This window comes from Crotalus tigris, unplaced genomic scaffold (assembly GCF_016545835.1).
Source record: "Crotalus tigris isolate CLP2741 ecotype Arizona unplaced genomic scaffold, ASM1654583v1 scf7180000018301.7375997, whole genome shotgun sequence".
NCBI lineage: Eukaryota > Metazoa > Chordata > Lepidosauria > Squamata > Viperidae > Crotalus > Crotalus tigris.
The window spans coordinates 6,206,132-6,230,627 of record NW_024096931.1 but is presented as its reverse complement, the minus strand read 5'-3'; the positions used below and the strand labels follow the sequence as shown (position 1 = coordinate 6,230,627).

Here is a 24,496-nt window from a genome sequence, read left to right as displayed (position 1 = left end):
TTGTCTTCTGCTGCTTTGGAAAATAAGTTGACCCCCTCCTCTTCCTTGTGGTAGCCCCTCAAATACAGAAATACTGCTATCATGTCACCCCTAGTCTTTCCCCCCCCCTCTAGACTAGCCATGCCAATCTCACTTAACAATTGCCTTGCTTAGCAGTGGAAATTTTGGGCACAATTGTGGTTGTAAGTCAAGGACTACCTGTATTTAATGGGGATGAAAGCCAAGTTAAGGAGTAACTGTGAGCTACCTTGAACATGCAGAGCAGAGTTTATTGTGCTTCTACCAAGATGATGTTCTGATTGAATGATGCTTCATTTACATCGGAAGAGGGTTGATGTTGGCTACAGGCATCCTGTTTGAGTTTCAAGCCACTTCAGATTTGCCTGATTGAAGTATTTTAAAAGTACCTGGGATAGGACAAATCACATGACACGAAGTGCTCTCCAGCTTCCAAACTTACGCACTGCTGTTTCTGCAAGATTGCCCCCCTGCAGGACATCTCAAGCGAGGCTCCTAAAGAACATGAAATCCTCTCTTGGCTGATGGTGACGGAGAAAAGTCCTAGGAAGAAATAAGGGTGTTCAAGAAAGGGAAGGTCATCACGATCTGCCTTTTCTTATTTTTTTCCTGTAATTTATTTAAAAAAACAAACAGCTTCAGAAGTTAAAAATACGTTGGCTGCATCTCTACCCAGCTGCAATTTGGGGGGGGGGGAAAAGAGGACTTGCAAACCGTTGGGCTATATTTTAAGCCCTTCAAAGCAGAATCGTTGACTAATTTTCTAAAGAGAGGGAGGGAGGAAGAGAGGGAGAAAAAGCAGCCAAAAATAAACAATGCTGATGTTGGCTCAGTTTGAGTGATGAGGAAGCAGCGGGAAGCCAGCAAAAGATAGAAAGGACCCCAAATTCCGTGTATTAAAGAACAGGTTTTCAACCTCCCCGTGCATCTGTGGAAATGTTGGTTTTGCTGGAAAGATAAGATTGCTGAAATATGGGCTGGGATATTTTGAGAAATTAGCTTTCAGCAATAAGTAATAGTATAACAGAACTGGAAGGGACCTTTGAGGTCTTCTAGTCCATCCCCCTGCTCAAGCAGGAGACTTTTCTTTCTTTCTTTTTTCTTTCTCTTTCCTTTCTTTTCTCATTCTTTGTCTTCTTTTCTTTTTTCCTTCCTTCTTTTTCTCATTTTCTTTCTCTTTTTCCTTCCTTCTTTCCTCCATCTTTCTTTCTTTTTCTTTCCTTTCTTTTCTCATTCTTTGTCTTTTCTTTTTCCTTCCTTCCTTCCTTCTTTTTCTCATTTTCTTTCCTTCCTTCTTTCCTCCATCTTTTTTTCTTTTTCTTTCTTTTCTCATTCTTTGTCTTTTTTCCCCTTCCTTTCTTCTTTTCTCATTCTTTTTCTTTCCTTCCTTCCTTCTTTCCTCATCTTTTTCTTTCTTTCTTTTCTCATTCTTTCTGTCTTTTCTTTCTTTTTTCCCTTCCTTTCTTCTTTTCTTCCTTCCTTTCCTCCCCGTCTTTTTCTTTCTTTCTTTCTTTCTTTTCTTTCTTTCTTCTCTTTTTCTCTTTCTCTTTCTTTCTTTCTTTCTTTCTTTTTCTTTTCTTTTCTTTTCTTTCCTTCCCCGAGTGTTAAAAACATTTTATGATGAGAGAGGTTTGTCATCTTTGCAGCGTCTTTCCACAGTTCTGTACACAGGATGAAATAATAAGAATTTGGTTTCAACCTTCTTAATAATTGAGGATGGGCTGTTTTTTTTTTTCATTGTTTCCCCCGTTAAAGGTCCCATCACAGTTAATATAGCACAGACTGCTGGATCCAAACACGTTTGGCCTCTACTGACAAACATTTTGTGGGTGTTGAGTGAAGCCCAGCCTCGTGCAATTACTACCAGTCACTAAGAATCTCTCAAAACCCACATTGCCTGCCCTATTATCTTACTACAACCGCCTACAGTAACACAAAAATAAGCTGTAATTTGAGATGGCACATATTGAGAGGCAGGCAGGCAGGGTGTGTGTGAATATGCACAAACATGCATTGCTGTCCTCCCACATAATCAATGCAACCCCAATGGCATGAGGCCATGTTCTTGCTTGTTTACCAGATATCTTTGTAATTTGAAGCGTGCAGGCTCCTACTGGGGTATTCCAATGCCCATCATCTTCAAACACCATCAATCTTTTTCCTACTTTTCAATCCCAGCTTGGAAGAGGCTTTGCATAAAGGTTTAACTATGCACCTCAATCTCCTGCTGGCTGCATCAAGGTGCCTGATGCCAGCTAGTCAAAGTTATGGTCCAAAGCAGCATTTCTCAATCTTGACAACCTGAAGATGTGTGGATCAACTTCCAGAACTCCCCAGCATTCTGGGAATTGAAGTCCGCCCATCTTAAAGCTGGCTGGGGAATTCTGGCAGTTGGAAGTTCACCCATCTTAAAGTTGAGTAGGGAATTCTGGGAGTTTTAAGTCTACCCATCTTCAAATGGGCTGGGGAACCGTGAGAGTTGAAGGCCACCCATCTTGAAGTTAGCTGGGCAACGTCTTAAAGTTGCTAACGTTACCAGGGTTTTCTGCAAATGGATGAATTAAGCAGGTGAGTGCAGTAGTATTGAAAACAGTGGTATTGGCCCTGGATTCTTGGGAAGTGGAGCCATTTATATGTTTTCCCCATCCCTTTTTGGAAGAAGACATGCGTGTCGGAACCATCTGTTGCCGTTTAACTATGAGTAACCCATCCGTTTAGCCAGCTTTGGAAATTTAGGAGTGACAAGAAAAACAAACAGGCAGATGGTGTGCAAAATATTTATTCGTACATACATCTTTCTCTCCACCCCCAGTCACATTTTTTTTAATCTGGATTAGTGCATTGCTTTAACAACTTCTCCCTTTCTCCCAGGCCCTGCCCTTCCCTTCCCCTCCATTTCTTCCACTCACTCTTCGCCCTTGTCTGCTTCTCCACCAGCTCACCAAGACAGACAAGGTTTGCAAGAGCCAGCTATGGAAGAAAGAGCCAAGAGGGTGGACAATGTAGAGCAGGGGTCCCCAAGTCCCCCGGCTGTGGACGAGACTGGCCTATGGACTGTTAGGAACCGCATCACAAACCCTACTGTAAACTGTGCATGCAAGGGATCTAGATTGTGCATGCCTCCCCCCCCCCTCCATCCATGGAAAGATTGTCTTCCACAAAACCGGTCCCTGGTGCCAAAAAAGTTGGGGACTGCTGACGTAGTACACGTTTGCTAAAATAAGTGCCAGCCTTGTCCCAGGCTTCACCCTGCCCCAATGACTCCAGGGCAGAAGTGCCCCAATGAGGTTTGAAGCCAACCTGTGACTTAAAAGCCCACAAATCATTCCATTATCTTAGCAGGGCCACGGAGTTTAACTTGCTGGCTTGGAGATGTTATTAGCAATGGCCCAGCACGGACGAACCTTGCATATCACGGCTGAAGTTGCGTTTCCATCCAGGGAGAATGTTAGAAGTGCTGCAGATATCTCTGCAGGATGGACCCCGCCCGCAGCATTGCTACAAGCCTTCCCTACAGATCTGAAGGCCATTTAGGTCAAGGAGAAGGTGTGGCCACGGGGAGAGAGAGTGGCCCTAACCCTGTTATGCGCCAAAGGTCAGGAGGAGACTGACATGATTGGGAGGGCTTGAAGGAGGCCGGGTCTTTAGATTCAAGCCAAACTCCTCAACTCTGGTGTCTTCTCCTTCCAACAAAGTGCTTGTGCTCTTTTAAAGCCAGATTGTCAATAAGGGGAGAATTCATACGGAAATAAATAACACTTTAGACAAGCTCCTTTCCAACACCTTGGAGAACATCACCCACCTATCTATACAGCTCTCTCCCCCCCACCACCACCCAGGAAAAAAAATCTAGAAACTGGCTATCCCTGATGAGACTAAACCCTGATTGTGAAAGCAGTCGATGCAAGCTAAATTCTTAGCCTGCCCAGGAACAATTGCTCAGAAGTCATTATTCCGTGGGGATCGAACCCGTGGTGAGGGCTCAGTGGTTTGATTTGCAGGAGGGGGGCAAGGGCACTGTGAGGTTGGGGCAAATACCAGAGCCAGAGGCCTTTTGATTGGTGAGACTTTCGTGGGAGAATTGAGCTCAGAGTTAGGACTGTGGAGAGCATGAGCTAATACCGGGAGTATCCTTGTGGTAAATCAGGCTATGGAGCATACTTGGGAAATATTGGATGCCTTATGTTGAGCCATGATTTCTGGGTTAGGGTTGCAGACAGGGGTCCCCCTCAGTCTTCCCTAGAGATCTGGAGAGCCCAAGCTGAGAGTTTTATCAGAAAGGGAAGAGAAGGAAGATAGGAAAGGAAAGGAAAAGAAAGGAAAGGAAAGTAGAAGGGAGACAAGAAGGACCATAGAAGCAAAAGGGGAAGAAGGAGAAAGACAAGAGGAGAAGGGAGACAAGGAGAAGGGGAAGGAGAAGGAGGAGGAAAGAGAAGGAGAATGGGAAGTAGAAGAAGCAGAAGAAGGAGAAGAGAAAAGGAGAATGGGAAGTTGAAGGAGGAGGAGGAGAAGAAGAGACAAGGAGAATGAGGAGGAAAGACAAGGAGAATGGGAAGTAGAAGAAGAAGAAGAGAAAAAGAGAATGGGAAGTAGAAGGAGAAGGAGAAAGAGGAGAAGAGACAAGGAGAATGGGAAGTAGGAGAAAGAGAAGGAGAAGGAGGAGAACAGGCAAGGAGAATGGGAAGTAGAAGAGAAGAAGAAGAAAAAGAAGAGAAAAGGAGAATGGGAAGGAGAAGGAGGAGAAGAGACAAGGAGAATGGAAAGTAGAAGGAGAAGGAGAAGGAGGAGAAGGAGAAGGAGAAGAAGAAGAAGAGAAAAAGAGAATGGGAAGTAGAAGGAGAAGGAGAAGGAGAAGGAGAAAGAGGAGAAGAGACAAGGAGAATGGGAAGTAGAAGAGAAGAAGAAAAAGAAGAGAAAAGGAGAATGGGAAGGAGAAGGAGGAGAAGAGACAAGGAGAATGGAAAGTAGAAGGAGAAGGAGAAGGAGAAGGAGGAGAAGGAGAAGGAGAAGAAGAAGAAGAAGAAGAAGGAGGAGGAGGAGGAGGAGGAGGAGGAGGAGGAGGAGGAGGAGGAGAAGGAGAAGGAGGAGAAGGAGAAGAAGAATGGGAAGTAGAAGAAGGAGGAGAAGAAGAGACAAGGAGAATGGGAAGGAGAGGAGAAAGCAAAGCAAACAATTCAGTCCAATAACAGCCCAGGGAATTGGCTGAGGGTATCTCGTATAGCTTCGCGACAGAAGTGGGTCCCCAAGGCTAGACTCAGCCTGGGCTTGGCTGGGAAAGTCTCCTTCCCTCAAATGGCCAGGATGAAGGGGCAAGTAACCTCCCTCCTCCCCCTTAAAACCCTATAGATCCTCATGCCTTGAAAAGAGTAACCCAGTGCACACTACGAAGGATTTTTGTTTCTTTTCAGGGAGACAAGCGCCCGTTCTGCAGGTCTGGTCAAGGGCACGGAGGACGCCAAGCCAAGCTGGCTTCCCCCCCCCCCACGCCTCCCGGCCATCCTGCCTTTACAGGCCTCTAGCCTGGCTTTGCCCTTCAGCATCCGATGGGATCAGCGCTCTGCCGTGCCAGGCGAGCGACGGACGCTCCGGATGGCCCCGCTGAAGGGTATCAGCCCAGCCCCTTTTCTCCCACCCGGTTTTGGACCCCTGCAAGTTTGGGCACTTGCAGGGTTAGCAGATGTCACGAGAACCAGGGCTGGGCCGAGGGCTACGGGGGCAGCGGAATCTGCGTGCCCAGAAGGTCGTAGGCGAAGATGTTCCAGAAGATGGCAAAAACCAGGAAGGTGGCGTAGGAGAGCAGCATCACCCACCAGCCACACTGATCCTGCAGGTTTTCCTCGTAGCTGCGAAGGATGGTCAGCCCCATGCTGACGCCCACAATGGCCCCGGCCAAGTGGGCCATGAAACTGGGCTGAGGGCCGGCGGAGGGCAATGGCGGGGAGAAACGCAGCCAGACGGCACGGCCCACTTCGGAACTCACTGCAGGTGGAGGGGAGAAGCAGAGAGAGACAGAGAGACAGACACAGAGAAAGAGAGAGAGAGAAAGAGAAAGAAAGAGAAAAAGGGAAAGGGAAAGAGAGAAACAGAAACACAGAGAGAAACAGAAAGAGCAAGAGAGCAAGAGAGCAAGAGAGAGAGAGAGAGAGAAAGAGAAAAAGAGAAAGCGAGAAAGAAAAACAGAGAAACACAAAGAAACACACGGAGAGAAACAGAGAAACAGAAAGAGCAAAAGAGAAAGAGAGAGAGAGAGAGAAAGAGAGCAAGAGAGAGAGAAAGAGAGAGAGAGAAAGAGAAACCGAGAAACAGAAACCGAGAAACACAGAGAAAAACACACAGAAACAGAGAGAGAAACAGAAAGAGCAAGAGAGAGAAAGAGAGAGAAAAAAAGAGAGAAAGAGAGCGAGAGAGTGAGAGAGAGAGAGAAAATATGGCTTGAAGGTCAAGTTTCTAGTTCTCAGGGCATCTCTAGCCACAAAACCTCTGCCTTGTTTACCTTTCATGCTAGTGAGCCAAGGAGAAAAGGAAGGGGAAAAAAAGAAAGGAATAAAGAAGAGGAAACCGGGGAAGGCAGGAGTATCCACGGGGCTGCGAGGGGTCAAACCGGTCCAGATGGTGGATGCGATGGATGGAAAAAGAGAGCGGAGCTTGCATCGTTCAGCTGCATGTCCAGGAACAGCGAAAGGAGGAGCGATGTCAAAGGAAAGGCAAAGCCGTATATCTGGTTCCCCTATCTTTCTTGCCAAACCACGTTGCTATCGTTGTGGTGGTGGTTGAATTTACACAAGGATGGGCAAACCTCTGCTGCCTCAGCAGCGCTAAATGGTATACACTATGCAAATGGCCTTGATGCTAAGAGAGGCCATTTAACAGGGCAGGTAATCCTTGACTTATGACCATCATTACGGTCATAAGTCATTGGAATTACGGTCATAAGTCATTGTAGTTGTTAAGCGGGTTACCAGGTGACCATGGCTAATTTTACAATCTTTTCTTTGCCGGTCACTAGACAAATGTGGTGATGGTTAAGCCGCTCAGCGAGTTGGGTGGCAAATAAATTTAATGAATGAATGAATGAATGAATGAATGAATGAACGAACAAACAAACAAACAAACAAACGCGATGCCGTTTTTTGCCAGAAACCAGAAATAAATGCGGAAACTGGCAATAAATATCAAAAATTGTGACCGCATGATTGCAGGATGCTATATAAACCACCATAAATACGAGCTGGTGGTCAAATGCCCCAATGCAATCATGTGACCGGTGTGTGTGTGTGTGTGTGTGTGTGTGTGTAGCTGTCGGAACTTCAAAATCAGGTAATAAGTACTTGTGGGGGAAGGCTGTCCGTCGTATCTTTGTTTTTGGTCTTTAAGCAAGGACTGCCTTTATCTGGAGAACCACCCGGTCTCCAAATGAATGCTTGCAGTTTGCAAATTAGGATATGGGATTGTAGAAACCCGGCCAGTTGTAGCTTCTTTAATAAACGATGGCTAACCCATGGTTTGCCATGCTCCGTGAAACTCATCAATCTGTCAGAGGAAAAAAATGAATGAGGCAAAAATACACTTACTGCAAACCAGGGCCAGCACCATACGGAGCAATTTATACGGACAACGCATTCCAGCCCAATTCTGTGGAGGGAGAGGAAAAAAAAAAGGATGCCTCAATGACTCAGTTTCCCCTTCCACCCTCTCCCCTCTGCACCTTCAAACTGGCCTCACACCCATGTCCCCAACTTAGTCTCCATGAATGGTGAAAATAAGTCTGCCACACTGCCAGCTGTCACAGCTGTGGAGTTTCGTATGCTTTTCCTGATTTAACTTGGCTACTGCCCTGGAATGCTGGTGCCAAAATAACCAAGTTGGCTTTGAAGACCCCTCAGATTCTCCACTTTAGATTTGGCCCAGCGGGACAGCGCTTCTATCTGGAATATTTTTATCTCCACTCTTCTGACTTGCCATCCAAACGTTGGCGAGGATCTGCAAAATTCAGCAACCATCTATTTCCAAAGAACAGCTGCCCTTTCCCCCATTCTCACCATGACAACGTTGGCCAGGTGAGCCGAGCAAAGGGCGTAGACACCCCCCGAGCCCCCAACCAGAGGCGCTCTCATGTCGGTGATGGAGACGGTCAGCGAACCTGCAAGAAAATGGAGGACCTCTTCTTATAAATCCAGACAAATCCAGCTGGAAAAGGACGAGGCAAGGGTGCTTGCCAAAATACCTGGGGTCCTCAACTCACCTGCCAGGACTCCTGCGAGGTAGAGGAAGCTGATGCGAAGGACGCCATGGACCATCTCCAGGGGCACCCCAATCATCAGCTGCAGGAGCGCGTTGAACCCCAGCTGTTCTAACCTGGAAAAGAGAGAGGGAGGAAACTGGCTCAACAGGAGAAACCCTCCATTAGGTCTACTTCATCGGTGCTTTAGAGAAAAAGGCTACCCGTCATGAGGACTAGAACCTTGAGATGTGTCTTGAAATCCTCAAAGCCGACAAACTTCACCCTCGATTTTCCTACACAGTCTCAACCTGTCAGTGCAGCTACCTAAAGGGGTACCTATTGGCCTACGCACATTTGCACGTTTTCTGGCTGCTTAGGTGGGCAGAAGCTGGGAAAAGAATGGGCGCTCGCCCTGTCGCAAGGCGCCTGGTTCTCCCACATGGGCTCTCAGCTTTCCAGTTGACAAGCTCAGGGTCTTTAACCGCTGAACCATCGCACCCCACACACTAAAGTCAACGAGGCCTTAAATCCAGGGCGAAACTCAGAATATTAACATCATTGTCTTTGGATTCATACCCTATCCGTCTGATTTGACTGCTGGGAAGCCTTCTATCCGGTCACTTGAAATATTGAATTTTATTATAAATGCCACCACCCCCCAATGAAATAATTGCCCCCAGGTCTAACCTGTGTGTTGCTTTCAGGAAATCTCACATTTGCAATGATTTAATTGCAGTTTGGTGCCTTGCCTCCCCACCGCCCCACCCCCAACCCCCCCAGTCCTGCTTCCATAGAAATAAAAAGCAGATACCAAATCGGCCAGCTTGAGAGTCATTTAACTTTTTTTTTTTTTTTGAGTTCCTAGTCCTCATCACTGCAAAAGAACCTGCCAAAATCCACCATTGCATCCCTTTGCCCCCAGCCCCTTCGGATCAAAATCCTTACTGCTGTCGATCCTTCCCCCCCCCCCAATTCATGCATTGGGGGGGGGAAAGAGGGGGGTTGAAATGCACAATTCTTCTCCTAATTATGTGAAATAATTAAGTTTGGCCATTTGCCTGGCAGTTAGATTTTTTTTTTGTCTGCCAAACTTCCTCTTCCCACGATATTTCTGATCTGCCACCTACCCAATTTGTAAACTTTACATCTGTTCTTTTCAACATTCCCTGACTAGCTGCCTTTAAGGGAAAAAAATAATAATAATAGATGCTTAAAACCGGTCAGGATTTTTTTATTTTTTTTTTAATTAGAAAGAAGACAGAAGTGTGCGACTTGCAGCCAATAAAGGTAATAAGTAAAGTTGTTCCAGAATTGCAAAACTGCTTTTCTCTAGAAATGGTACAGACAGTCCTCCACTTACGACTTCAATGGGAACGAGAATTTCTGTTCAAGTTGCACCTGATTTTATGACCTTTTTTTTCCGACCACGGCTGCTAAGTGAATCACTGCAGTTGTTAAGTCATGAGGTTGTTAAGCGAATCTGGTTTTAACCCATTAACTTTGCTTGTCAGAAGCTCTCTGAGGTGGTTGCAAATGGCGATTACTTGACCGGCCACTGTCATAACTACGTGTCAGTAGCCAAGTGTCCCAATTTCAATCGCGTCACCATGGGGATGCTGCCGCGGTCGTAAGCGTGAGGACTAGTCGTAAGTCACATTGTCCCGCTCTGTTGTAATTCCAAACGGTTGCTAAATGAATGGTGTTTAAACTGACGATTACCTGCACTTCTGCCTCAGAGGGAAAGAACTACAGGGGGTCTGTGACTTACAACAGTTCACTTAGTGACCGTTCAAACTTACGACGGCGGTGGAAAAAGCGACTTAGAACCGTTTTTCACCCTTACGACCGTCGCAGCATCCCCCTGGTCACGTGATCAATAGGACCGACTCCTATTTATGACGGTCCCAGGGGTCACGTGATCCCCTTTTGCAATCTTCTTGGGAGCAAAGTCAATGGGGAAATCAGATTCATTTAACAACCGTGTTATTAACAACTTAATGTTTTATTTTATTGCAACAGAGGGAGTCGGAAGTCAATGTCTTTGTTTTTTCTTTTTCTTTTTTTTAAAAAAAGTTTTATGGATTTCCTAATTTTACATTTAAGTATTTAAAAAGCAACATGGCAGCTGGGTGAACCGATAATTCAATAACGTACAAGTATCTTTAACAGAAATCTCAAAGTACCGTGTTAACTATTTCCTCTTTTTTCCCCTTAGCTTTTATTGTCTCGTATTTAAACTAACACAATTCTTATTATATCAATTGAATAAAAGTAACATGCTTACAGTTATCAATAATTTTTAGCTTACACATATCCTAGTTATTTTAACACCCAGCCTTTGTAGACAACCAATGTCCTAATTCGTTTTCCCAATTTTTAAATTCCCCGTTAATATTTGAATTTAACCTTTATTGGTTCTAGTTTCCAGAATTTGGAATAACTCAAATTCCCCTTATCGAATTCATCACAAAATCTAATATTCAGGATACACACCTTATCGATTCAAACGTATTCCATTTCTCACCATCTTACATTGTCTAATTAGTAATACAGTCTAACATCCTTATTTTCTATTAATTTCCAAATATCTGGTTTTTTTTCTTTCCCCCTTCTCCCCCTCGCCTTCCTGTCCCTTTTCCCTCCCCACTGGGTCCTACCATTTGCTTTGTACTCTGTATTTTACTCCATAATCTAATAAAATGTATTTTTAAAAAAAAACTTAACAACTGCAGTGCTTCCCCTGAAAAACTGTGGCAAGAACGGTCATAAAATGAGGCAATCTCATTTCGCAAATATTTCACTTAGCGACAGAAATGGGCGTCGTAAGTCGAGAGCCACCTGTATTCTAAATAGAATTTCCTCCACCGCTTGCTTACTAAATACCCAATATTTGCTTTCCAGCTTTCCCACAGCTTTGGGTTTCTGCCGAGCGGGCTCAGAAATTTTTTCCCGTTTCATTTTTTTCCCCCACGGAAATGCAGTAAAACCCGGGGATTCAATTCTGTTCCAGTGAGCTGCTTTTAGCAGCTCCAGCAGCAGATCTGTTTTATTTTGGGGGGGGGGGAGAGAAATGAACAGAAAGAGCTTTGTACAGTGGAGAGAGAAGAGAGAGAAACAAACATTGCACAGCGGAGCAGATAAAAAAGAAACACACTGAACAGCTGGTGGCAACGTGGCCAGATGTCGCTCATCCGCAAGCCCTAAAAATCTACATCCGCTTCGCCAACATTCTGACATATATAAAAAAGATTGCATCTAATTCCCTACTTGAGGCGAGAGAAAAGGGAGTGGTGAAAGATAACAGAAAAAGTTCGCCCTGCCATCCTAACTGACAGCTAAAAGCTTTGCCGTCGTGCGGGATTTGGCCCACCCAGTCTTGGAGGAGATTCATGTCCTTCTGTTACTGTAGCACCACCAGCAAAAGCTGAGTTTCCAGGACATGGAGCCACCTCAGGGGGTGGGCAGGTAATCCGAATGCTTGTACACACCTGCTCCAAACACACTTGCTTTGCACTTGGATGAGGAGTGGCAAGATGGCAAGATCCGGACTAATAAAGGAGGCAATTTGAAATGGGTTGAATTGAGGGGTCCTTGGTGTTCTCTGAGCTTGGTTGTTTTCTTGCAGATGTCTCATTACCAAGCTAGGTAACATCATCAGTGCTAGAAGGGAGTGGGTTTTGTGGGGTGGGAGAAAAAGGAGGGGGGAGGAGGAGGAGGAGGACTCTGAGTTTGGTTGCTTAGTTGTTTTCTTGCAGATGTTTCATTACCAAGCTAAGTAACATCATCAATGCTAGAAGGGAGTGGATTTGTGACGTGGAAGAGAAGGAAGGAAGGAAGGAAGGAAGGAAGGAAGGAAGGAAGGAAGGAAGGAAGGAAGGAAGGAAGGAAGGAAGGAAGGAAGGAAGGAAGGAGGACTGTGGGATCCTTAGTGCACTCTGAGCTTGGTTGCTTTCTTGCAGACGTTTCATTACCAAACTAGGTAACATCATCAATGCTAGAAGGGAGTGGAGATTGTGGAGAGGAGGAGGAGGAGGAGGACGACGACGACTGTGGGGTCCTTGGTGCTTTCTGAGCTTGCTCGTTTTCTTGAAGACATTTCATTACCCAAACCAGGAAACAACATCAGTGCTAAAAGGGGTGGGTGGGTGGGAAGGGGACTGGGGCTGTGGGATCCTTGGTGCTCTCTGAGCTTGGCTGTTTGCTTGCAGATGTTTCATTACTCAAACATAACATCATCAGTGACCCAGGTTTGCAGACATTTGGAGCTTCAAAAGTAAAGCAGGTCACCATTTAGCTTGCAGACGCTTTGACGCAATTCCACCCCAAAGCCGGATAAAATTACAGAAGGTGTAACCCAGGGGTCTTCAAACTCGGCCCTTTTATGACTTGTGGACCAACTCCCAGAATTCCCTGGCTGAGGAATTCTGGGAGTTGAAGTCCACAAGTCATAAAAGGGCCATGTTTGAAGACCCCTGGTGTAACACAAGGTTGATGTTTCTCGAGGCCCTAACAGACCAGCACGTTGGACCAGGTGTGGCTAGCAAACCAGCTTCCTCCATTCCTGCTGTACTACACACAGGGAAGGAGTAGGAGAAGATACTGTAGACACTTACCCTACATGCATGAACATGTATGTGAGAAACCTCCAGGCCCGGGCGCGATGTCCAGGATGGTACACCAAAGGGCTTTTCATGTACTCTGGATGATAGGTTTGTAACACCCACTTGTTCAGCCGTGCTCCGTAGCAAAGGAAAACTATGATCTGGTAGAAAGGAGAAAAAGTTACTGTGATGGTCTTCTGTAAGTTGGTGTCCTTCAAGCCTATTGGACCAAAGGCCCCGCTAGCAGTGCTGAAGTCGAGGATCTGCAGAATCTCTGGGTTCTGGCCAAGTTGAAGTTCTACAGGAGACCAGCCAGCAAAGGTCAGCGGGGGAACCCAGATTCATTTAATGACCCTGTGATTCACTTAACAATTGCAGTGGTTTGCTTAACAACTATGGCAAAAGGACTGTAGAATTGGGAGGGACTCATTGAACAACTGCCTTGCCCTGTTTCCCCTGTCCAGTGGTATCCGACTCTGGAGAGTGATGTTCATCTCTGTTTCTTAGCTAAGGGAGCCACGGTTGTCCGAAGACGATTCGGTGATTATGTGTTGGCATGCCTATACATTGAGGTGCACGGAATGCTGTTATCTTCCCACCAAAGTGGTACCTATTTATCTACTCGCGTGTGCATGCTTTCAAACTGCTAGGTGGGCAGGAGCTGGAGCATGGGACGGGAGCTCACCCCGTCGCATGGTGTTCTGGTCTTGAACCTGGGCTGCCAGCATTCCAGCTGACAAGCTCAGGGTCTTCAGAGCTGAACCATCGTGCTCCTCTCCTGCTTTGCTTAGCAATGCAAATTCTGCTCCCAGTTGCTATTGTAAGTTGAGGACTATCTGTATTTAAAAATTCCAACCCACATAGACACAGAGATGCTTTCATCACCTTGACCAAAGTGTCAGATGGTGCAGATGCTTCTGACCTAGAAATCAGGGCGTACAAGTCAAAGAATTGGAGAGCTGGCACGTCTGCTTTTAAGGCACTCCTCCCCCCCCCGAGTGTGCTGTTGCACACTCCAACAAGCGGCTCCTCTGCACACCTGGGTGAGTGTGACCACGGCCATGAAGACTGGTGGAGGACAGGCACGGTGCTGGTAGAAGTACCACCGTCGGTGCATCTCACACGGGAGGATCTCATAGGCCACGTAGCGCACAAAGCGTTTGTAGAAGCCCAGGCCGGTCTCATCCAGGAGACCATCTTGAGGAAGAGCCCTCTGTCCGTTGGCAATGGCCCGCTTGAAACTGCTGGAACGTTTGCTGCTGATCTGCAAGGAGAAAGAGTGACCCCCAACAGCAGAAAAATCACCACTGTATCCTTCGTCAGGAACTGCCTCCTAGAGACCCCGAGATTCCCCCCCCCCATTGCCAACCCTGCCTTTGAGCCAAGAACATCTTCCTGGCAGGATATGTAGAGGAGAACAGCAGGCGGAGCTGGAAGATGGGGTTAAACGTGTCATCAGTTTGGATTCATTGCATTTCCACAAAAAAAATCCCCAAGTTCTGCCTCCTGTGAATTCCATTTTTATCTAACGCCAATTTAGCTTTGACTGTTAGTTGACCAGATTCTTGTATTACAGGTAGCAATAATAAGCTCTTCTGTGTTTGGAGTGCAACAAATGCTCCTAGTTTTTTGCACCTGGCAATATCCCAAAAATGCTTTTTCCAAAAGGCACCTGGATTTCCTTGTTTTTCTTGAAAATGTTTCACTTCTCGTCCAAGGAACCTCTTCAGTTCTTCAGAAGAGGCTTCTTTGGATGGGAAGCGAAATGTTTTCATAGAAAAAAACTAAGAAAGTCCAGTTGTTCTTTTTTTGGAAAAAGCACCTTTGGGACATCCATGACTTGGATGATTGAGAATCTCCATAGACATTTGCCTGACAACATCTCCTCGACTGATATCCCTAATTCCACGAATCTGGAGAAGAGGACCAGCTAGCAGGGGTAGGCAACCTTGGCTCTTTTATGACTCATGGACTTCAACTCCCAGAATTCCTGAGCCAACTATGCTATGAGTCCATGAGTCATAAAAGAGCCAAGGTTGCCTATCTCTGAGCTAAGGCAGCTGACCAGCCACTGCTCAGGGATTGCCTAAGTCGAGGTTAGTAGGCTTCATACAGGGCCTAGGCCCCTCCCTCAATAAGAATTTTTAAATGGATGAAAAAAAAATACATTGAGCTTCCTCTAATAGTCTTAGGTCCACTGAAATGATCATCCATCCTCACAACTCCCTCATAAGTGCTATAAAAAAGGGGGGACCCACCCCTACCCCAACCTATGTGAGGTCCCATCAGCAATTTGTGGAGCTGGTTGGACGTGAAAGGAATGAAGTTCAATGACATCTGAAAGGAACTCAGATGGACTTCAGAGATATCGGTGAAGGATGAAGTTGCACTCTGAAATTTGGACTACCGTTTCTCTAGCCAAACGGGCGACAGCAAAAGAACGTTCAACTTATTTGTTAGATTTATACCCCACTTTTTCTCACTCGTGTTCCTTTCAGAGGGGGTCTCTTTGACAACCACCCCCACGTGATGTGGATGGGGTTGACAGAGCCATGGGTCAAGCTTTGTGTTGAGGGGTGACCTAAACCTGGATATCCACAGTTTAAATTAATACCTTAACCACTACACACACTCTCTTTACAACTGTCCGTAAATAGGGTCCATCTTTGCTTAAATGGTCAGGAAGAGACTAAAGGAAAACTCTGCTTCTTCATATTTCAACCTGTCCCGGTTTTCTTTCAGGTGACTTGTTTTCTGGATGGAATGAGACACCTGGCCACAGCCAACTCACTGCAGCCAACTCGCCACCACCAACTTCATCATGGGACAATCCGCTGCAGAACAATTCAACAATTCTATTTAATTGCTTAAAATAAATAAAAAAATATTTTAACTTTTGTCATTCGCATTTCGTTTTGTCCCTCCTTTTGCATCCTTTCTTCAATGATTCTATTCCACTATTTCTTTGATATTAGTGTAACTCGTCCTGCGGTTGAGTTGATTGTGGCGCGTTGGCTGCACAGGACGGGGGGGGGGCTCATGGCCTGTGGGAGCTCTCCCAGGTCCTGAACTACCCGTTCTCGACCAAGTGTAGAAAAGTGGACACTATGTCTCCAGTATGGTCACCACAAGGACAGTAGCAGCTCCTAACCAACTTTGACTGATCTTGCAGACATTTCATCACCCAATTAGGCAACATCATCAGTGCTAGAAAGGGGTTTAGCCATCTTCTAGCCCTGATGATCCCTAGTTAGGCAATGAAATGTGTGCCAGAAAACAAACAACCTAAAGCAGCGTTTTTCAACCTCAGCAGCTTTAAGAAATGTGGAGAATGCTGAGAATTGGAAGTCTTAAAGATGCTGAAATTGAGAAAGGATGCTCTGAAGTCCGCAGAAATGGAAAATGTAGCCCCTCCATTGTTCAGAGACTGATCCAGCCCCCCTAAGTTGCCGGTACTCACGCCACTGACCAGATCTACCAGCTCCTGATAACAGATCTGACCCTCATTGTTGCTCTGTGCCAAGGCCACCAGCATCTCCAGCTTGGCAGGATCCAGAGGCAGCTCATGGCTGTGTACCAGGCTGGCGAAGGTCTCCACCCCGACAAAACCGGTGTTTTTGGGATCAAGCTGTCAAAGGAGAGGAGAATCAGCTCTGGTGGCCGTCCGGCCATTCACCGCAAAGGATTCATCGGAACCACGAGTTCTGATCCGTCTCTGAAGTTGCGCTACTTATTCTGCACAAAGGGGAGGCCTTCGGATCGAGCCGAAAAGTCAACCTCCTGAGCAAAGCTGAGGATCGAGCAGGGTTTTTAATAAATCAGGTGTGAGATACATTTGCAACCACAGGTAGCCCTTGACTCACAACCATTCACTCAGTGACCACTCAGAGTTACGACAGCACTGGGAAAAAAAGAGATTGCCAACCAATCCTCACGCTTACAACCGTCTGAGCATCTCCACGATCATGTGTTTAAAACTTGGGCGCTTTGCAACTGGCACGTATTTGTGGATGGTTGCAGCATCTTGGGGGTCCTGTGATCGCTGCCTCCGAGCTTCCCAGCCGGCTTCTGACAACCACATGTTTCATTTAACAACTGCAGTGATTTGCTTAACAACCCTAACCAAAAAAAAAGTCTGTAAAACTGGATGCGACTCATTTAACAACCGCCTTGCTTAGCTATGGAAATTCTGGTCCCCAGTTGTGTTTGTAAATTAAGGACTACCTCTAAAGGAGCAGCATGGATGAGTTATAGAAGTCAACTGTCAACTGAATACAACTCAAGACAGGAAGAATAGAATCACAGGGCTGGAAGGGACCTTGGAGGTCTTCTAGTCCATCCCCCACCTGCCCAAGCCAGGAGACCTTATTTGTTCTCAATCATGCCTCCCTTTCCTGTGCAGGTACCAAAAACATCTTAACATTTCACAGGGATCTCATTTTTCACTGGAAAGTCTTGACCCTTTGAGACGTTTCCTAACATCTATGGGGCTCAGTAGCCCCCCAAAAGTCTCTGTGCTAAATAGAGAAATCAAACAATGCTAAAGGTTGAAGAAATCCATTTTTGCTTTTGTTTTTTTTATTTCCAGACCATTCTTGGTGAGACAGGGAGCAGCTGGACCACGGAGAGGCTGTGAAATAGGAAGCGAGGGGGCTTTGATGAATGTTTGATGACCAGCACTTTTGCCTTAATAAATAGGCAGCCTCTGCTCTGTGTGTGTGTGTGTGTGTGTGTGTGTGTGTGTGTGTTGCCAAGGCTGCAATGCCCTAAAAGGATTGCAACACCTAGCTGACGGCACCCAATCACCAAGGATTTCTCGATGTGGCAGAACTGGTACATACATATATGTATATACACACAAACACACATACATTTATTATCCCCAGGGAAGAAAACTTCACAGTGTTTGGAACAGGGAGGGCAAAGGAAGGAGGTTTGGAAGGCTGGTGAGGAAGAGAAACAAGCACAACGAAAGTCATCTCCAGCTGCAGGCAACTTAGCACTTCGTCTCGCCCACCAGGTCTTGGAGTTCACTCCTGGGAAAATCTTGACACCTCAGATGGTTACCGGGCATTGGAAGTCTTCAGCAATGTGCCTACATGGCTACAGCCACCCAGATGTGGGCAGATGTGGGTGCAACCCTCTCTTTGTAAATACTAAAAGGATTACAATTAAAGCTTCACTGCTGGGCACAGCTGCTCTTCCACTCTCCCTTAGCAAGTCGGTGGGAGAGAAGCAAAGTTTTTCCAGTAGATTAATTAGCTTGCCCGTTTACAGAAGTAGATTCTTTTGTGAGTTCTTCCCCAGCACCAGCGTAGCCTGAAACGCATCAAGGACCAGACGCAGGATGATAGGAGAAGGCACCCCATTTATCAGCAGAGATGCTCAGCACACGACAGGGGAAATAATGGAGAATTGGGCTTTCTACCCTGGCTGCATTGCTTGGGAGAGATCCAAGCTAGAAATAAGGAAAAGTTTCCTGACAGCGGGAACAATTAATCAGGGGAAGCGGCTTGCCTTCAGAGGCTTTGGGTGCTCCGTCACTGGTGGTTCTGAAGGAGAGATTGGACAGCCTGAACAGTCTGAAATGGTATAAGGTCTTCTCCTTGAGCAGGGGATTGGACTAGAAGACCTCCAAGGTCCCTTCCAACTCTGTTATTCTGTTTGGTGGAAAAAAATTATTTAAAGTAGACATTTCAAACTCAAGGCCCAGGGGCTGGATGTGGCCCGCGACGTGGTTTCATGTGGCCCGCGAAGCCATCCTGGAAACAGTGAGGGAACGGCCCCCGCTGTCTTGGCCCCGGCCCAGGCCGGCCGGGAGCCAATGTACAATTTTGTGGTGGCCATCTATGCTAAAACGCATTCAGTCTTAGCTCCACAAGGCCGTCCGGAAACAGCGAGGAACCAGCCCCTGCCGTGTTGGCCTTGCCCCCTGGGTGCGTGCTGGGGAGATGTCACCCTTTGTGAGGAATGAAGAAATGCACCATCGCCTGGAAGTGGCCAGCAAATGGCCCTCGCCTACTTCACATATCCGGCTTGATGGGTTTCAGCAGGCTCTTCCAGTGGACCATGCCTTGGCGCTTGCCCTGGTCCCACCCCCTTCTGCCAGAGACCCTCAGATCTGTCCCACTCCTGCCCAGGCCCCCACTGGCACCCTTGACCCGAACGATATAGAGCTGGCCATGCTCACCCAGTAGGCCACACCCACTCCAGCCACGCCCACCCAGTAGGCCGTGCCCACCCTGGCCCACACCTCCCCGCCCCCCTCCCCGAGGACAATTGCAGTGCTGATGCGGCCCTCAATGAAATTGAGTTTGACACCCCTGGTTTAAAGGCTGCAGGTTGCATGGCCAAAATGAGCGACAGATGGAGCCAGAGTTGAAAGAGAATACCTGTTCTGTCCTCGTTCAGACAACCTGATCCTCCTTTCTCAAACAGTCCAATGAACACAGAGAAGGGGCAACCCCCCCCCCTCTTTTGGAAAGTGTGACCTGTGGTCTTGCATGCGTCAAAGCATTACAGATGCATTTATGATCAAATGCATTTTTGTCACCTTCCCAGCTGCAAATCTCAGCTACGCTGGAAGTTATTTATTCATTAAGATTCGATCCAACCTTTATTACTTTATTAGTAACTCAAGGGAATGAAAATAAGTAATATTTCTTCCTCCTCTTATTTTCCCCCCCAACAACCACCCAGGGAGGTGGGTTCAGCTGAAAGAGAGAGAGAGAGAGATTGGCCCAAAATCACCCAGCTGGCTTTCATGGCTAAGGCAGGACTAGAACTCACCATCTCCTGTTGATTGGCCCAAAGTCACCCAGCCAGCTTTCATGCCTAAGGTGGCACTAGAATTCACTGTCTCCTGGTTTCAAGGCCAGCACCTTCACCACTACACCCAACAGGCTCCTAAAGTAAAACTTTGATTCTCATTCAGAAAGTGCCTCACCCAGCAAAAAAATTCACACCAATAAGTCTCTTGCAGGTTAAAAGGGAATATCTGTCCACTGCAAAATCCAGATGTTACAACTTTTGGACCAGGTTTGCACTCCAGAATTTAAATGTAAGGTTGTTTCCTTCTATATCTCAGTACCCAACAGATCCTTGACTATTCTCTTGGGAGCATAGGATCCATGTTGACCTTGCAGGTCTTCCTAGCCAGGGAACCACCACCTCCTCCTTGCCAACTCCTTTCTTACGTTTACGTCTACACATATTCATCAGAAAATATAGTATCTGTTGCTCCCCTAGCAACAACACGAAGCAGGCGTTGGTTGAACACCCTGCTCTTACATGTGCATACACTCTGTTCTTACGTGTGCAATAAAACTGCCAAGATACGGTTGCATTATTTTGAGAAGAATGCCTGTGCCAGTGCAAATCAAAGCCTACCATCACAAAAGTAGCATGCAGCAGGCGTCTCTAGCAAGAGAGCCAAGCTGCATTATAGGCTCACCAGGTATGCTATGTTTCGGGAAGTTGAGCTAAGCAAGTATGTATTTCCAGAAAAACAACAACCAGGCAAGGTGAATTTTGAACTCCACAAGGCTGTCTTAAATCAAGGAAATGTTAACTCTTCTCTCCATGTCGCAGAAGGGAATGTGGAGACTGACACCCTATGAGCTTCCTAAAAGTTACATGTCCAGTCTGTGAAGTTGAGTACGCTTACAAGAGAGTAAGCTCAACGGGGTCTGGAGGAAAGGCACACAGATTTACTCACTTTATTGAACTATCCGGCGGAGAAGTTCGCTGCTGAGTAAACATAAACACAGGATTGCAGCAAAACCAATGGAGAGTTGAAATTTCATCTCTCAAACTTCTTCCAAGTTTTGGGCTTATGCCTGTTGAACGGGTCTACTTTTCACAGATTCCCACGGTCGAGAGCCACAAATAGTGGTTTTTTGCTATTAGCACCTCATGGGCTGGGTTCACAAAAACCCCTCCACCCTGATAAACAGAACACAAGGGCTACATTCACACACAAAAACCCCTCAACCCTGATAAACAGAACACAAGGGCTACATTCACACAGCTCTAAGTTAGAAACTGTCCGAGACTTCCCGGTTCATACAATATACCACGACAAGGATCAGGCTGAGCTACCAACCCATTCCTCTCCAATTTTGGTTAGATTAATGCGGTGTTTCTCAGCCGTGGCAACTTTTAAGATGTGTTCTATGGAGATTCTCAGTCATCCAGGACATGGTTGTCCCAAAGGTGTTTTTTAAAAGGCAACTGGACTTTTGTTGTTCCTTGAAGACGTTTCGCTTCTCATCCAAGAAGCTTCTTCAGTTCTTCTTCTTCAGAACTGAAGAAGCTTCTTGGACGAGAAGCGAAACGTCTTCAAGGAAAAAGAAATGGCCAGTTGCCTTTTCAAAAAGCACCTTTGGGGTTTTTTAAGATGGGTGGACTTCAACTCCCAGAATGCCCCAGCCACATCTTAAAAGTTGCCATGATTCAGAAACACTGGACTAATGTGTCGTGTGTGGACGCAGCCACCACACTCAAAGCTGCCCCTTCATCTGAGCTCAGTCCAGGATTTCGGTTGCTAAGAGCCAGCTTTAAGGATTGCTCGTAGTTTGGCAGGAATCCTTTTGACCTTTTGGAAATCTCTCAAAAGGTCGTTTTTCCAGCAGACCTCAGGATCCCCTGAAGAAGGGGAGCCCAAGAGGGTTCCATGACGTCTGAGTCTTCAAAACGCTCTCTCGTGGTTTTGTTTATATTTGGTTTTAACGGCTTTTTAAGCTTTCCTCGCTTTGTTTTATGCTATGCTGCCCAGAGTCGCATTTGTGAGACGGACGGCTAGATCCATTTCATAAACAAATAACTAAAATCTGTACCACAGTCCTGCAGAGTACGCCGGTGTGATTATTATTCCCAGTTAGTAGGGTGGTCCAAGACTAGCCCCAAGGAGCCTGGATGAAATAAAAATGGAGCAGAGAGCATGGCATCCTCTACCTGGGCTATTCCTGAAATTGTGAAAAACCAGATTTCTTCCATCGGAGGCCAGTTTCAAGTGGGGGGGGGGAAGGGTGCCAGGTTCACCCAAACCCCCTCTTCCCATGCTGACAATCACAGGATGGGGACAAATTCGCCCTCCTGGTCGGTGCCAAAACCAGAGGAAAAGGCTCTCCTTGGCACAGAGACGGTTCTCAGTGTAGGGGTGAAGGCAGCCCAACCCACCAGTCTGATTCTGACAGGGAGGGGGGGGGCTCTTAGTAAATGCATTTCTGGGGACCCCGAAGCCCACTCTTGCAGGCCTTTGGCATCACCCCCCCCCCAGCCCGGGTTTCCCCCAACCCCCACCTGAAACTTGGGCGTCTCTTATTTTGGGATTCAGGCCGAGCCTGCCAAGTGATGGACGCGGCGTGCCGCACGTTGCCCCGCGCGTAGCCACCGGCTCCAGGCACGACCCTGGAGGGGCTGCGAGTTGCAGCCGGCGCCTCTCCCTCCCCCAGGCTCGGAGGGACCCTCCAGCCCCCCCTTCCCGCCCCCCCATTGGAGCAAATACAAGCTTATGCATGCCCCCCCCATGAATGCAGGGCAAACGCCCTGCGCCCGATCCAGCAGCCGACTTGCGCGACGCTCCACCCGAGCTCAGTGCGTGCCGAGGGCGCACCGGGAGGGAGGGAGGGAGGGAGGGAGGGATCCGGCTTCCTTGCCCTGCTGCGCGGGTCCACGACGGACCCGCGCAGCCGGGCAGGGAAGTCGGAACCCCCCCCCCCGCGCGCGCGTCCCGGTTCCCGGGGAGGGTTGGCCCCGGCGCGCATTTGGAGAGCCTCACCAGGCAGCCCGCCCTAGCCCCGACTGCGACGCAACCCCGGGCCGGCCGCCTCCTTGCCCCGGTTCCGTTGCGCGGGCTCACCTGCTCTTGGATGAGCTGCCGCAGCGAGCTCCTCTCCATATACCCGCAGCTGGGGGCGCAGGCGGCCGAGGAGGAGGAGGAGGAGGAAGAAGAAGAAGAAGAGGAAGGCGCCCGGGCTGGTACCACCGGCGGGAAGCCCCTTCTCCGCCGCTGCCGCTGCCGGGCAGGTGATCCAGAGCCAGTCCTGGCAGCAGCAGCAGCAGCGGCGGCGGCCGGGGCTTCGGCGTGAGTGGCAGCCGAGCGGGAGGGGAGGCAGGCAGGCAGGCAAGGGGAGGGGAGGGGAGGCTACGGCAGCCGGCGGGCGGGGCCGGGGAGGGCGTTGTGCAGGGGCGGGGGGAGCCCTTGGCTCCTCCCCCGAGCCAGCCGGGTGGGCGGGGGAGCGCAAGAGAATTACAGCAGCTCAGAAGGGACTTTAGAGGTCTTCTAGTCCAGCCCTCTGCTCAAACAGGAGACCCTGCGTCAGTGAGGGCGAACCTTTTAGAGACCGAGTGCCCCCAAGCTATCCCCCCACACCTGTCCCCGCTCCGCCGTGCCCACTGGACCACCCATCAGCTGCACGGCCTGCCACAAATCACCCAGGCAGCCCAGCAGTGCCATGGTGGCCACATCCTCTGCCCGTGCCCTGCAGCATTATCTGCGTGCCATGGGGTGCAAGGGCGGAGTCTTGTCCCCACTGCCCGGTTACCATGTCCTTGGCTGCACCGGAGGGCTGCTGGTGAGGAGGGGGCCATGGGAGGGGGCAAGGCTGGGGCGACGGTGCGTGCGCCCATAGAGAGGGCTTCAAGTGCCGCCTCTGTCACGCGTGCCATAGGTTCGCCACCACTGCCCTACATTGTTTCGGACAAATGGCTGTCCGGTCTCTTTGGAGAAGCCTCCAGCTTGATGGATCCGCTGTCCCTGGAGGAGGAGGAGGAGGAGGAGGAGGAGGAGGGGGGGCAGCAGCTGGTCCAGTCTTAGCCCCGTTGAGCCTTGTCAGCATGGTGGGGTTTGAAATACGAGGCGGCTTCCGGGGATCGGAGCAAGACTGAGTGCACGATGAGTCCGAAATAGCTTGCTAGTTCTTGAGAACATTCAGCTTCCTGGTGTGCTGAGATTTCCTCGTGGTCTCCCATCGGATATAAACTGGGCCTTAGCCCGTTTCTCTTCCAATCCGAGATGAGGTCAGCCAGATTCACTGCCTGCTATCCCTTAAACTGGACTTTCTCCTGAGACCCCTTGCAAAGCCAAAAGCTGACTGTGTTCAGCAGGTCAGCGGTTCAAATCTCACCGGCTCAAGGTTGACTCCGCCTTCCATCCTTCTGGGGTAGGTAAAATGAGGACCCAGATTGTTGGGGGCAATGTAAATAAATATATACATTGCTTACTGGTGTACACCGCTTAGAGAGTGCTCGCACTTAAAGCGGTATATAAGTCTCATAAATAAATAAATAAATAAGCTCCGCAACCAGGGACCTGCCTAGAAGAATCCAGGACCTCCAGGCAGAGCTGGGAAGTACAATGCTTCTGCTCAGTACACGAATCCAGGGGGATTAGGGCGCTATAATTCTCTTCTCCATGCAAGAGGTATTTTATTCACTTCTTTGGATAAAGCCTTCTGAGATCTGGGAGGGGAAAAATAAAATCAGACTCTCTTTTGAGTTTAGAAGGTCTTTTCAAGGTTGGAATCAGAATAATTTCTCTCTAGAAAGCCTTCTGCTTCCGTTGCCAGTCAGATCTTCCAAAGGAGACCTTTAATGACTAATCTCCAGCAGCATCACGATCCTCCAGAACAGTGTCTCTCAAGTTTGGAAACTT

The 24,496-nt window shown here is 47.9% G+C and overlaps 1 protein-coding gene across 3 annotated transcripts; it reads right to left on the bottom strand.

The window, feature by feature from the left end:
- Window positions 1–248: 248 nt before the first annotated feature.
- Window positions 249–22,966, bottom strand: RHBDL1 (rhomboid like 1). 3 transcript variants are annotated; one of them, XM_039349853.1, is made up of 8 exons: window positions 22,703–22,966; window positions 16,301–16,468; window positions 13,880–14,104; window positions 12,853–13,001; window positions 8,261–8,373; window positions 8,058–8,158; window positions 7,590–7,650; window positions 249–561 (listed from the first exon to the last, which is right to left on the bottom strand). In XM_039349853.1, exons 1-8 carry the CDS (start codon window positions 22,739–22,741, stop codon window positions 398–400), a joined length of 1,020 nt encoding a protein of 339 aa, XP_039205787.1. In that variant the 5' UTR covers window positions 22,742–22,966; the 3' UTR covers window positions 249–397. The 3 variants fall into 3 exon arrangements, with proteins under 3 accessions (XP_039205787.1, XP_039205784.1, XP_039205785.1); XM_039349850.1 differs by lacking the exon at window positions 249–561 and adding an exon at window positions 5,078–5,997; XM_039349851.1 differs by lacking the exon at window positions 249–561 and adding an exon at window positions 5,078–5,997 and having other exon boundaries at window positions 16,310–16,468.
- Between the last annotated feature and the right edge of the window lie 1,530 nt (window positions 22,967–24,496).

Bases quoted from the DNA above. Each gene is read 5' to 3' on its own strand.
- RHBDL1 (XM_039349850.1), bottom strand. From the start codon at position 22,741: ATGGAGAGGAGCTCGCTGCGGCAGCTCATCCAAGAGCAG. The intron at 14,105-16,300 runs GTGAGTACCGGC...TTCTCCTTGCAG, and splicing joins TGGTAGATCTGGTCAGTGGC to ATCAGCAGCAAACGTTCCAG. The intron at 5,998-7,589 runs GTAAGTGTATTT...CTCCACCTGCAG, and splicing joins GGTGCTGGCCCTGGTTTGCA to TGAGTTCCGAAGTGGGCCGT.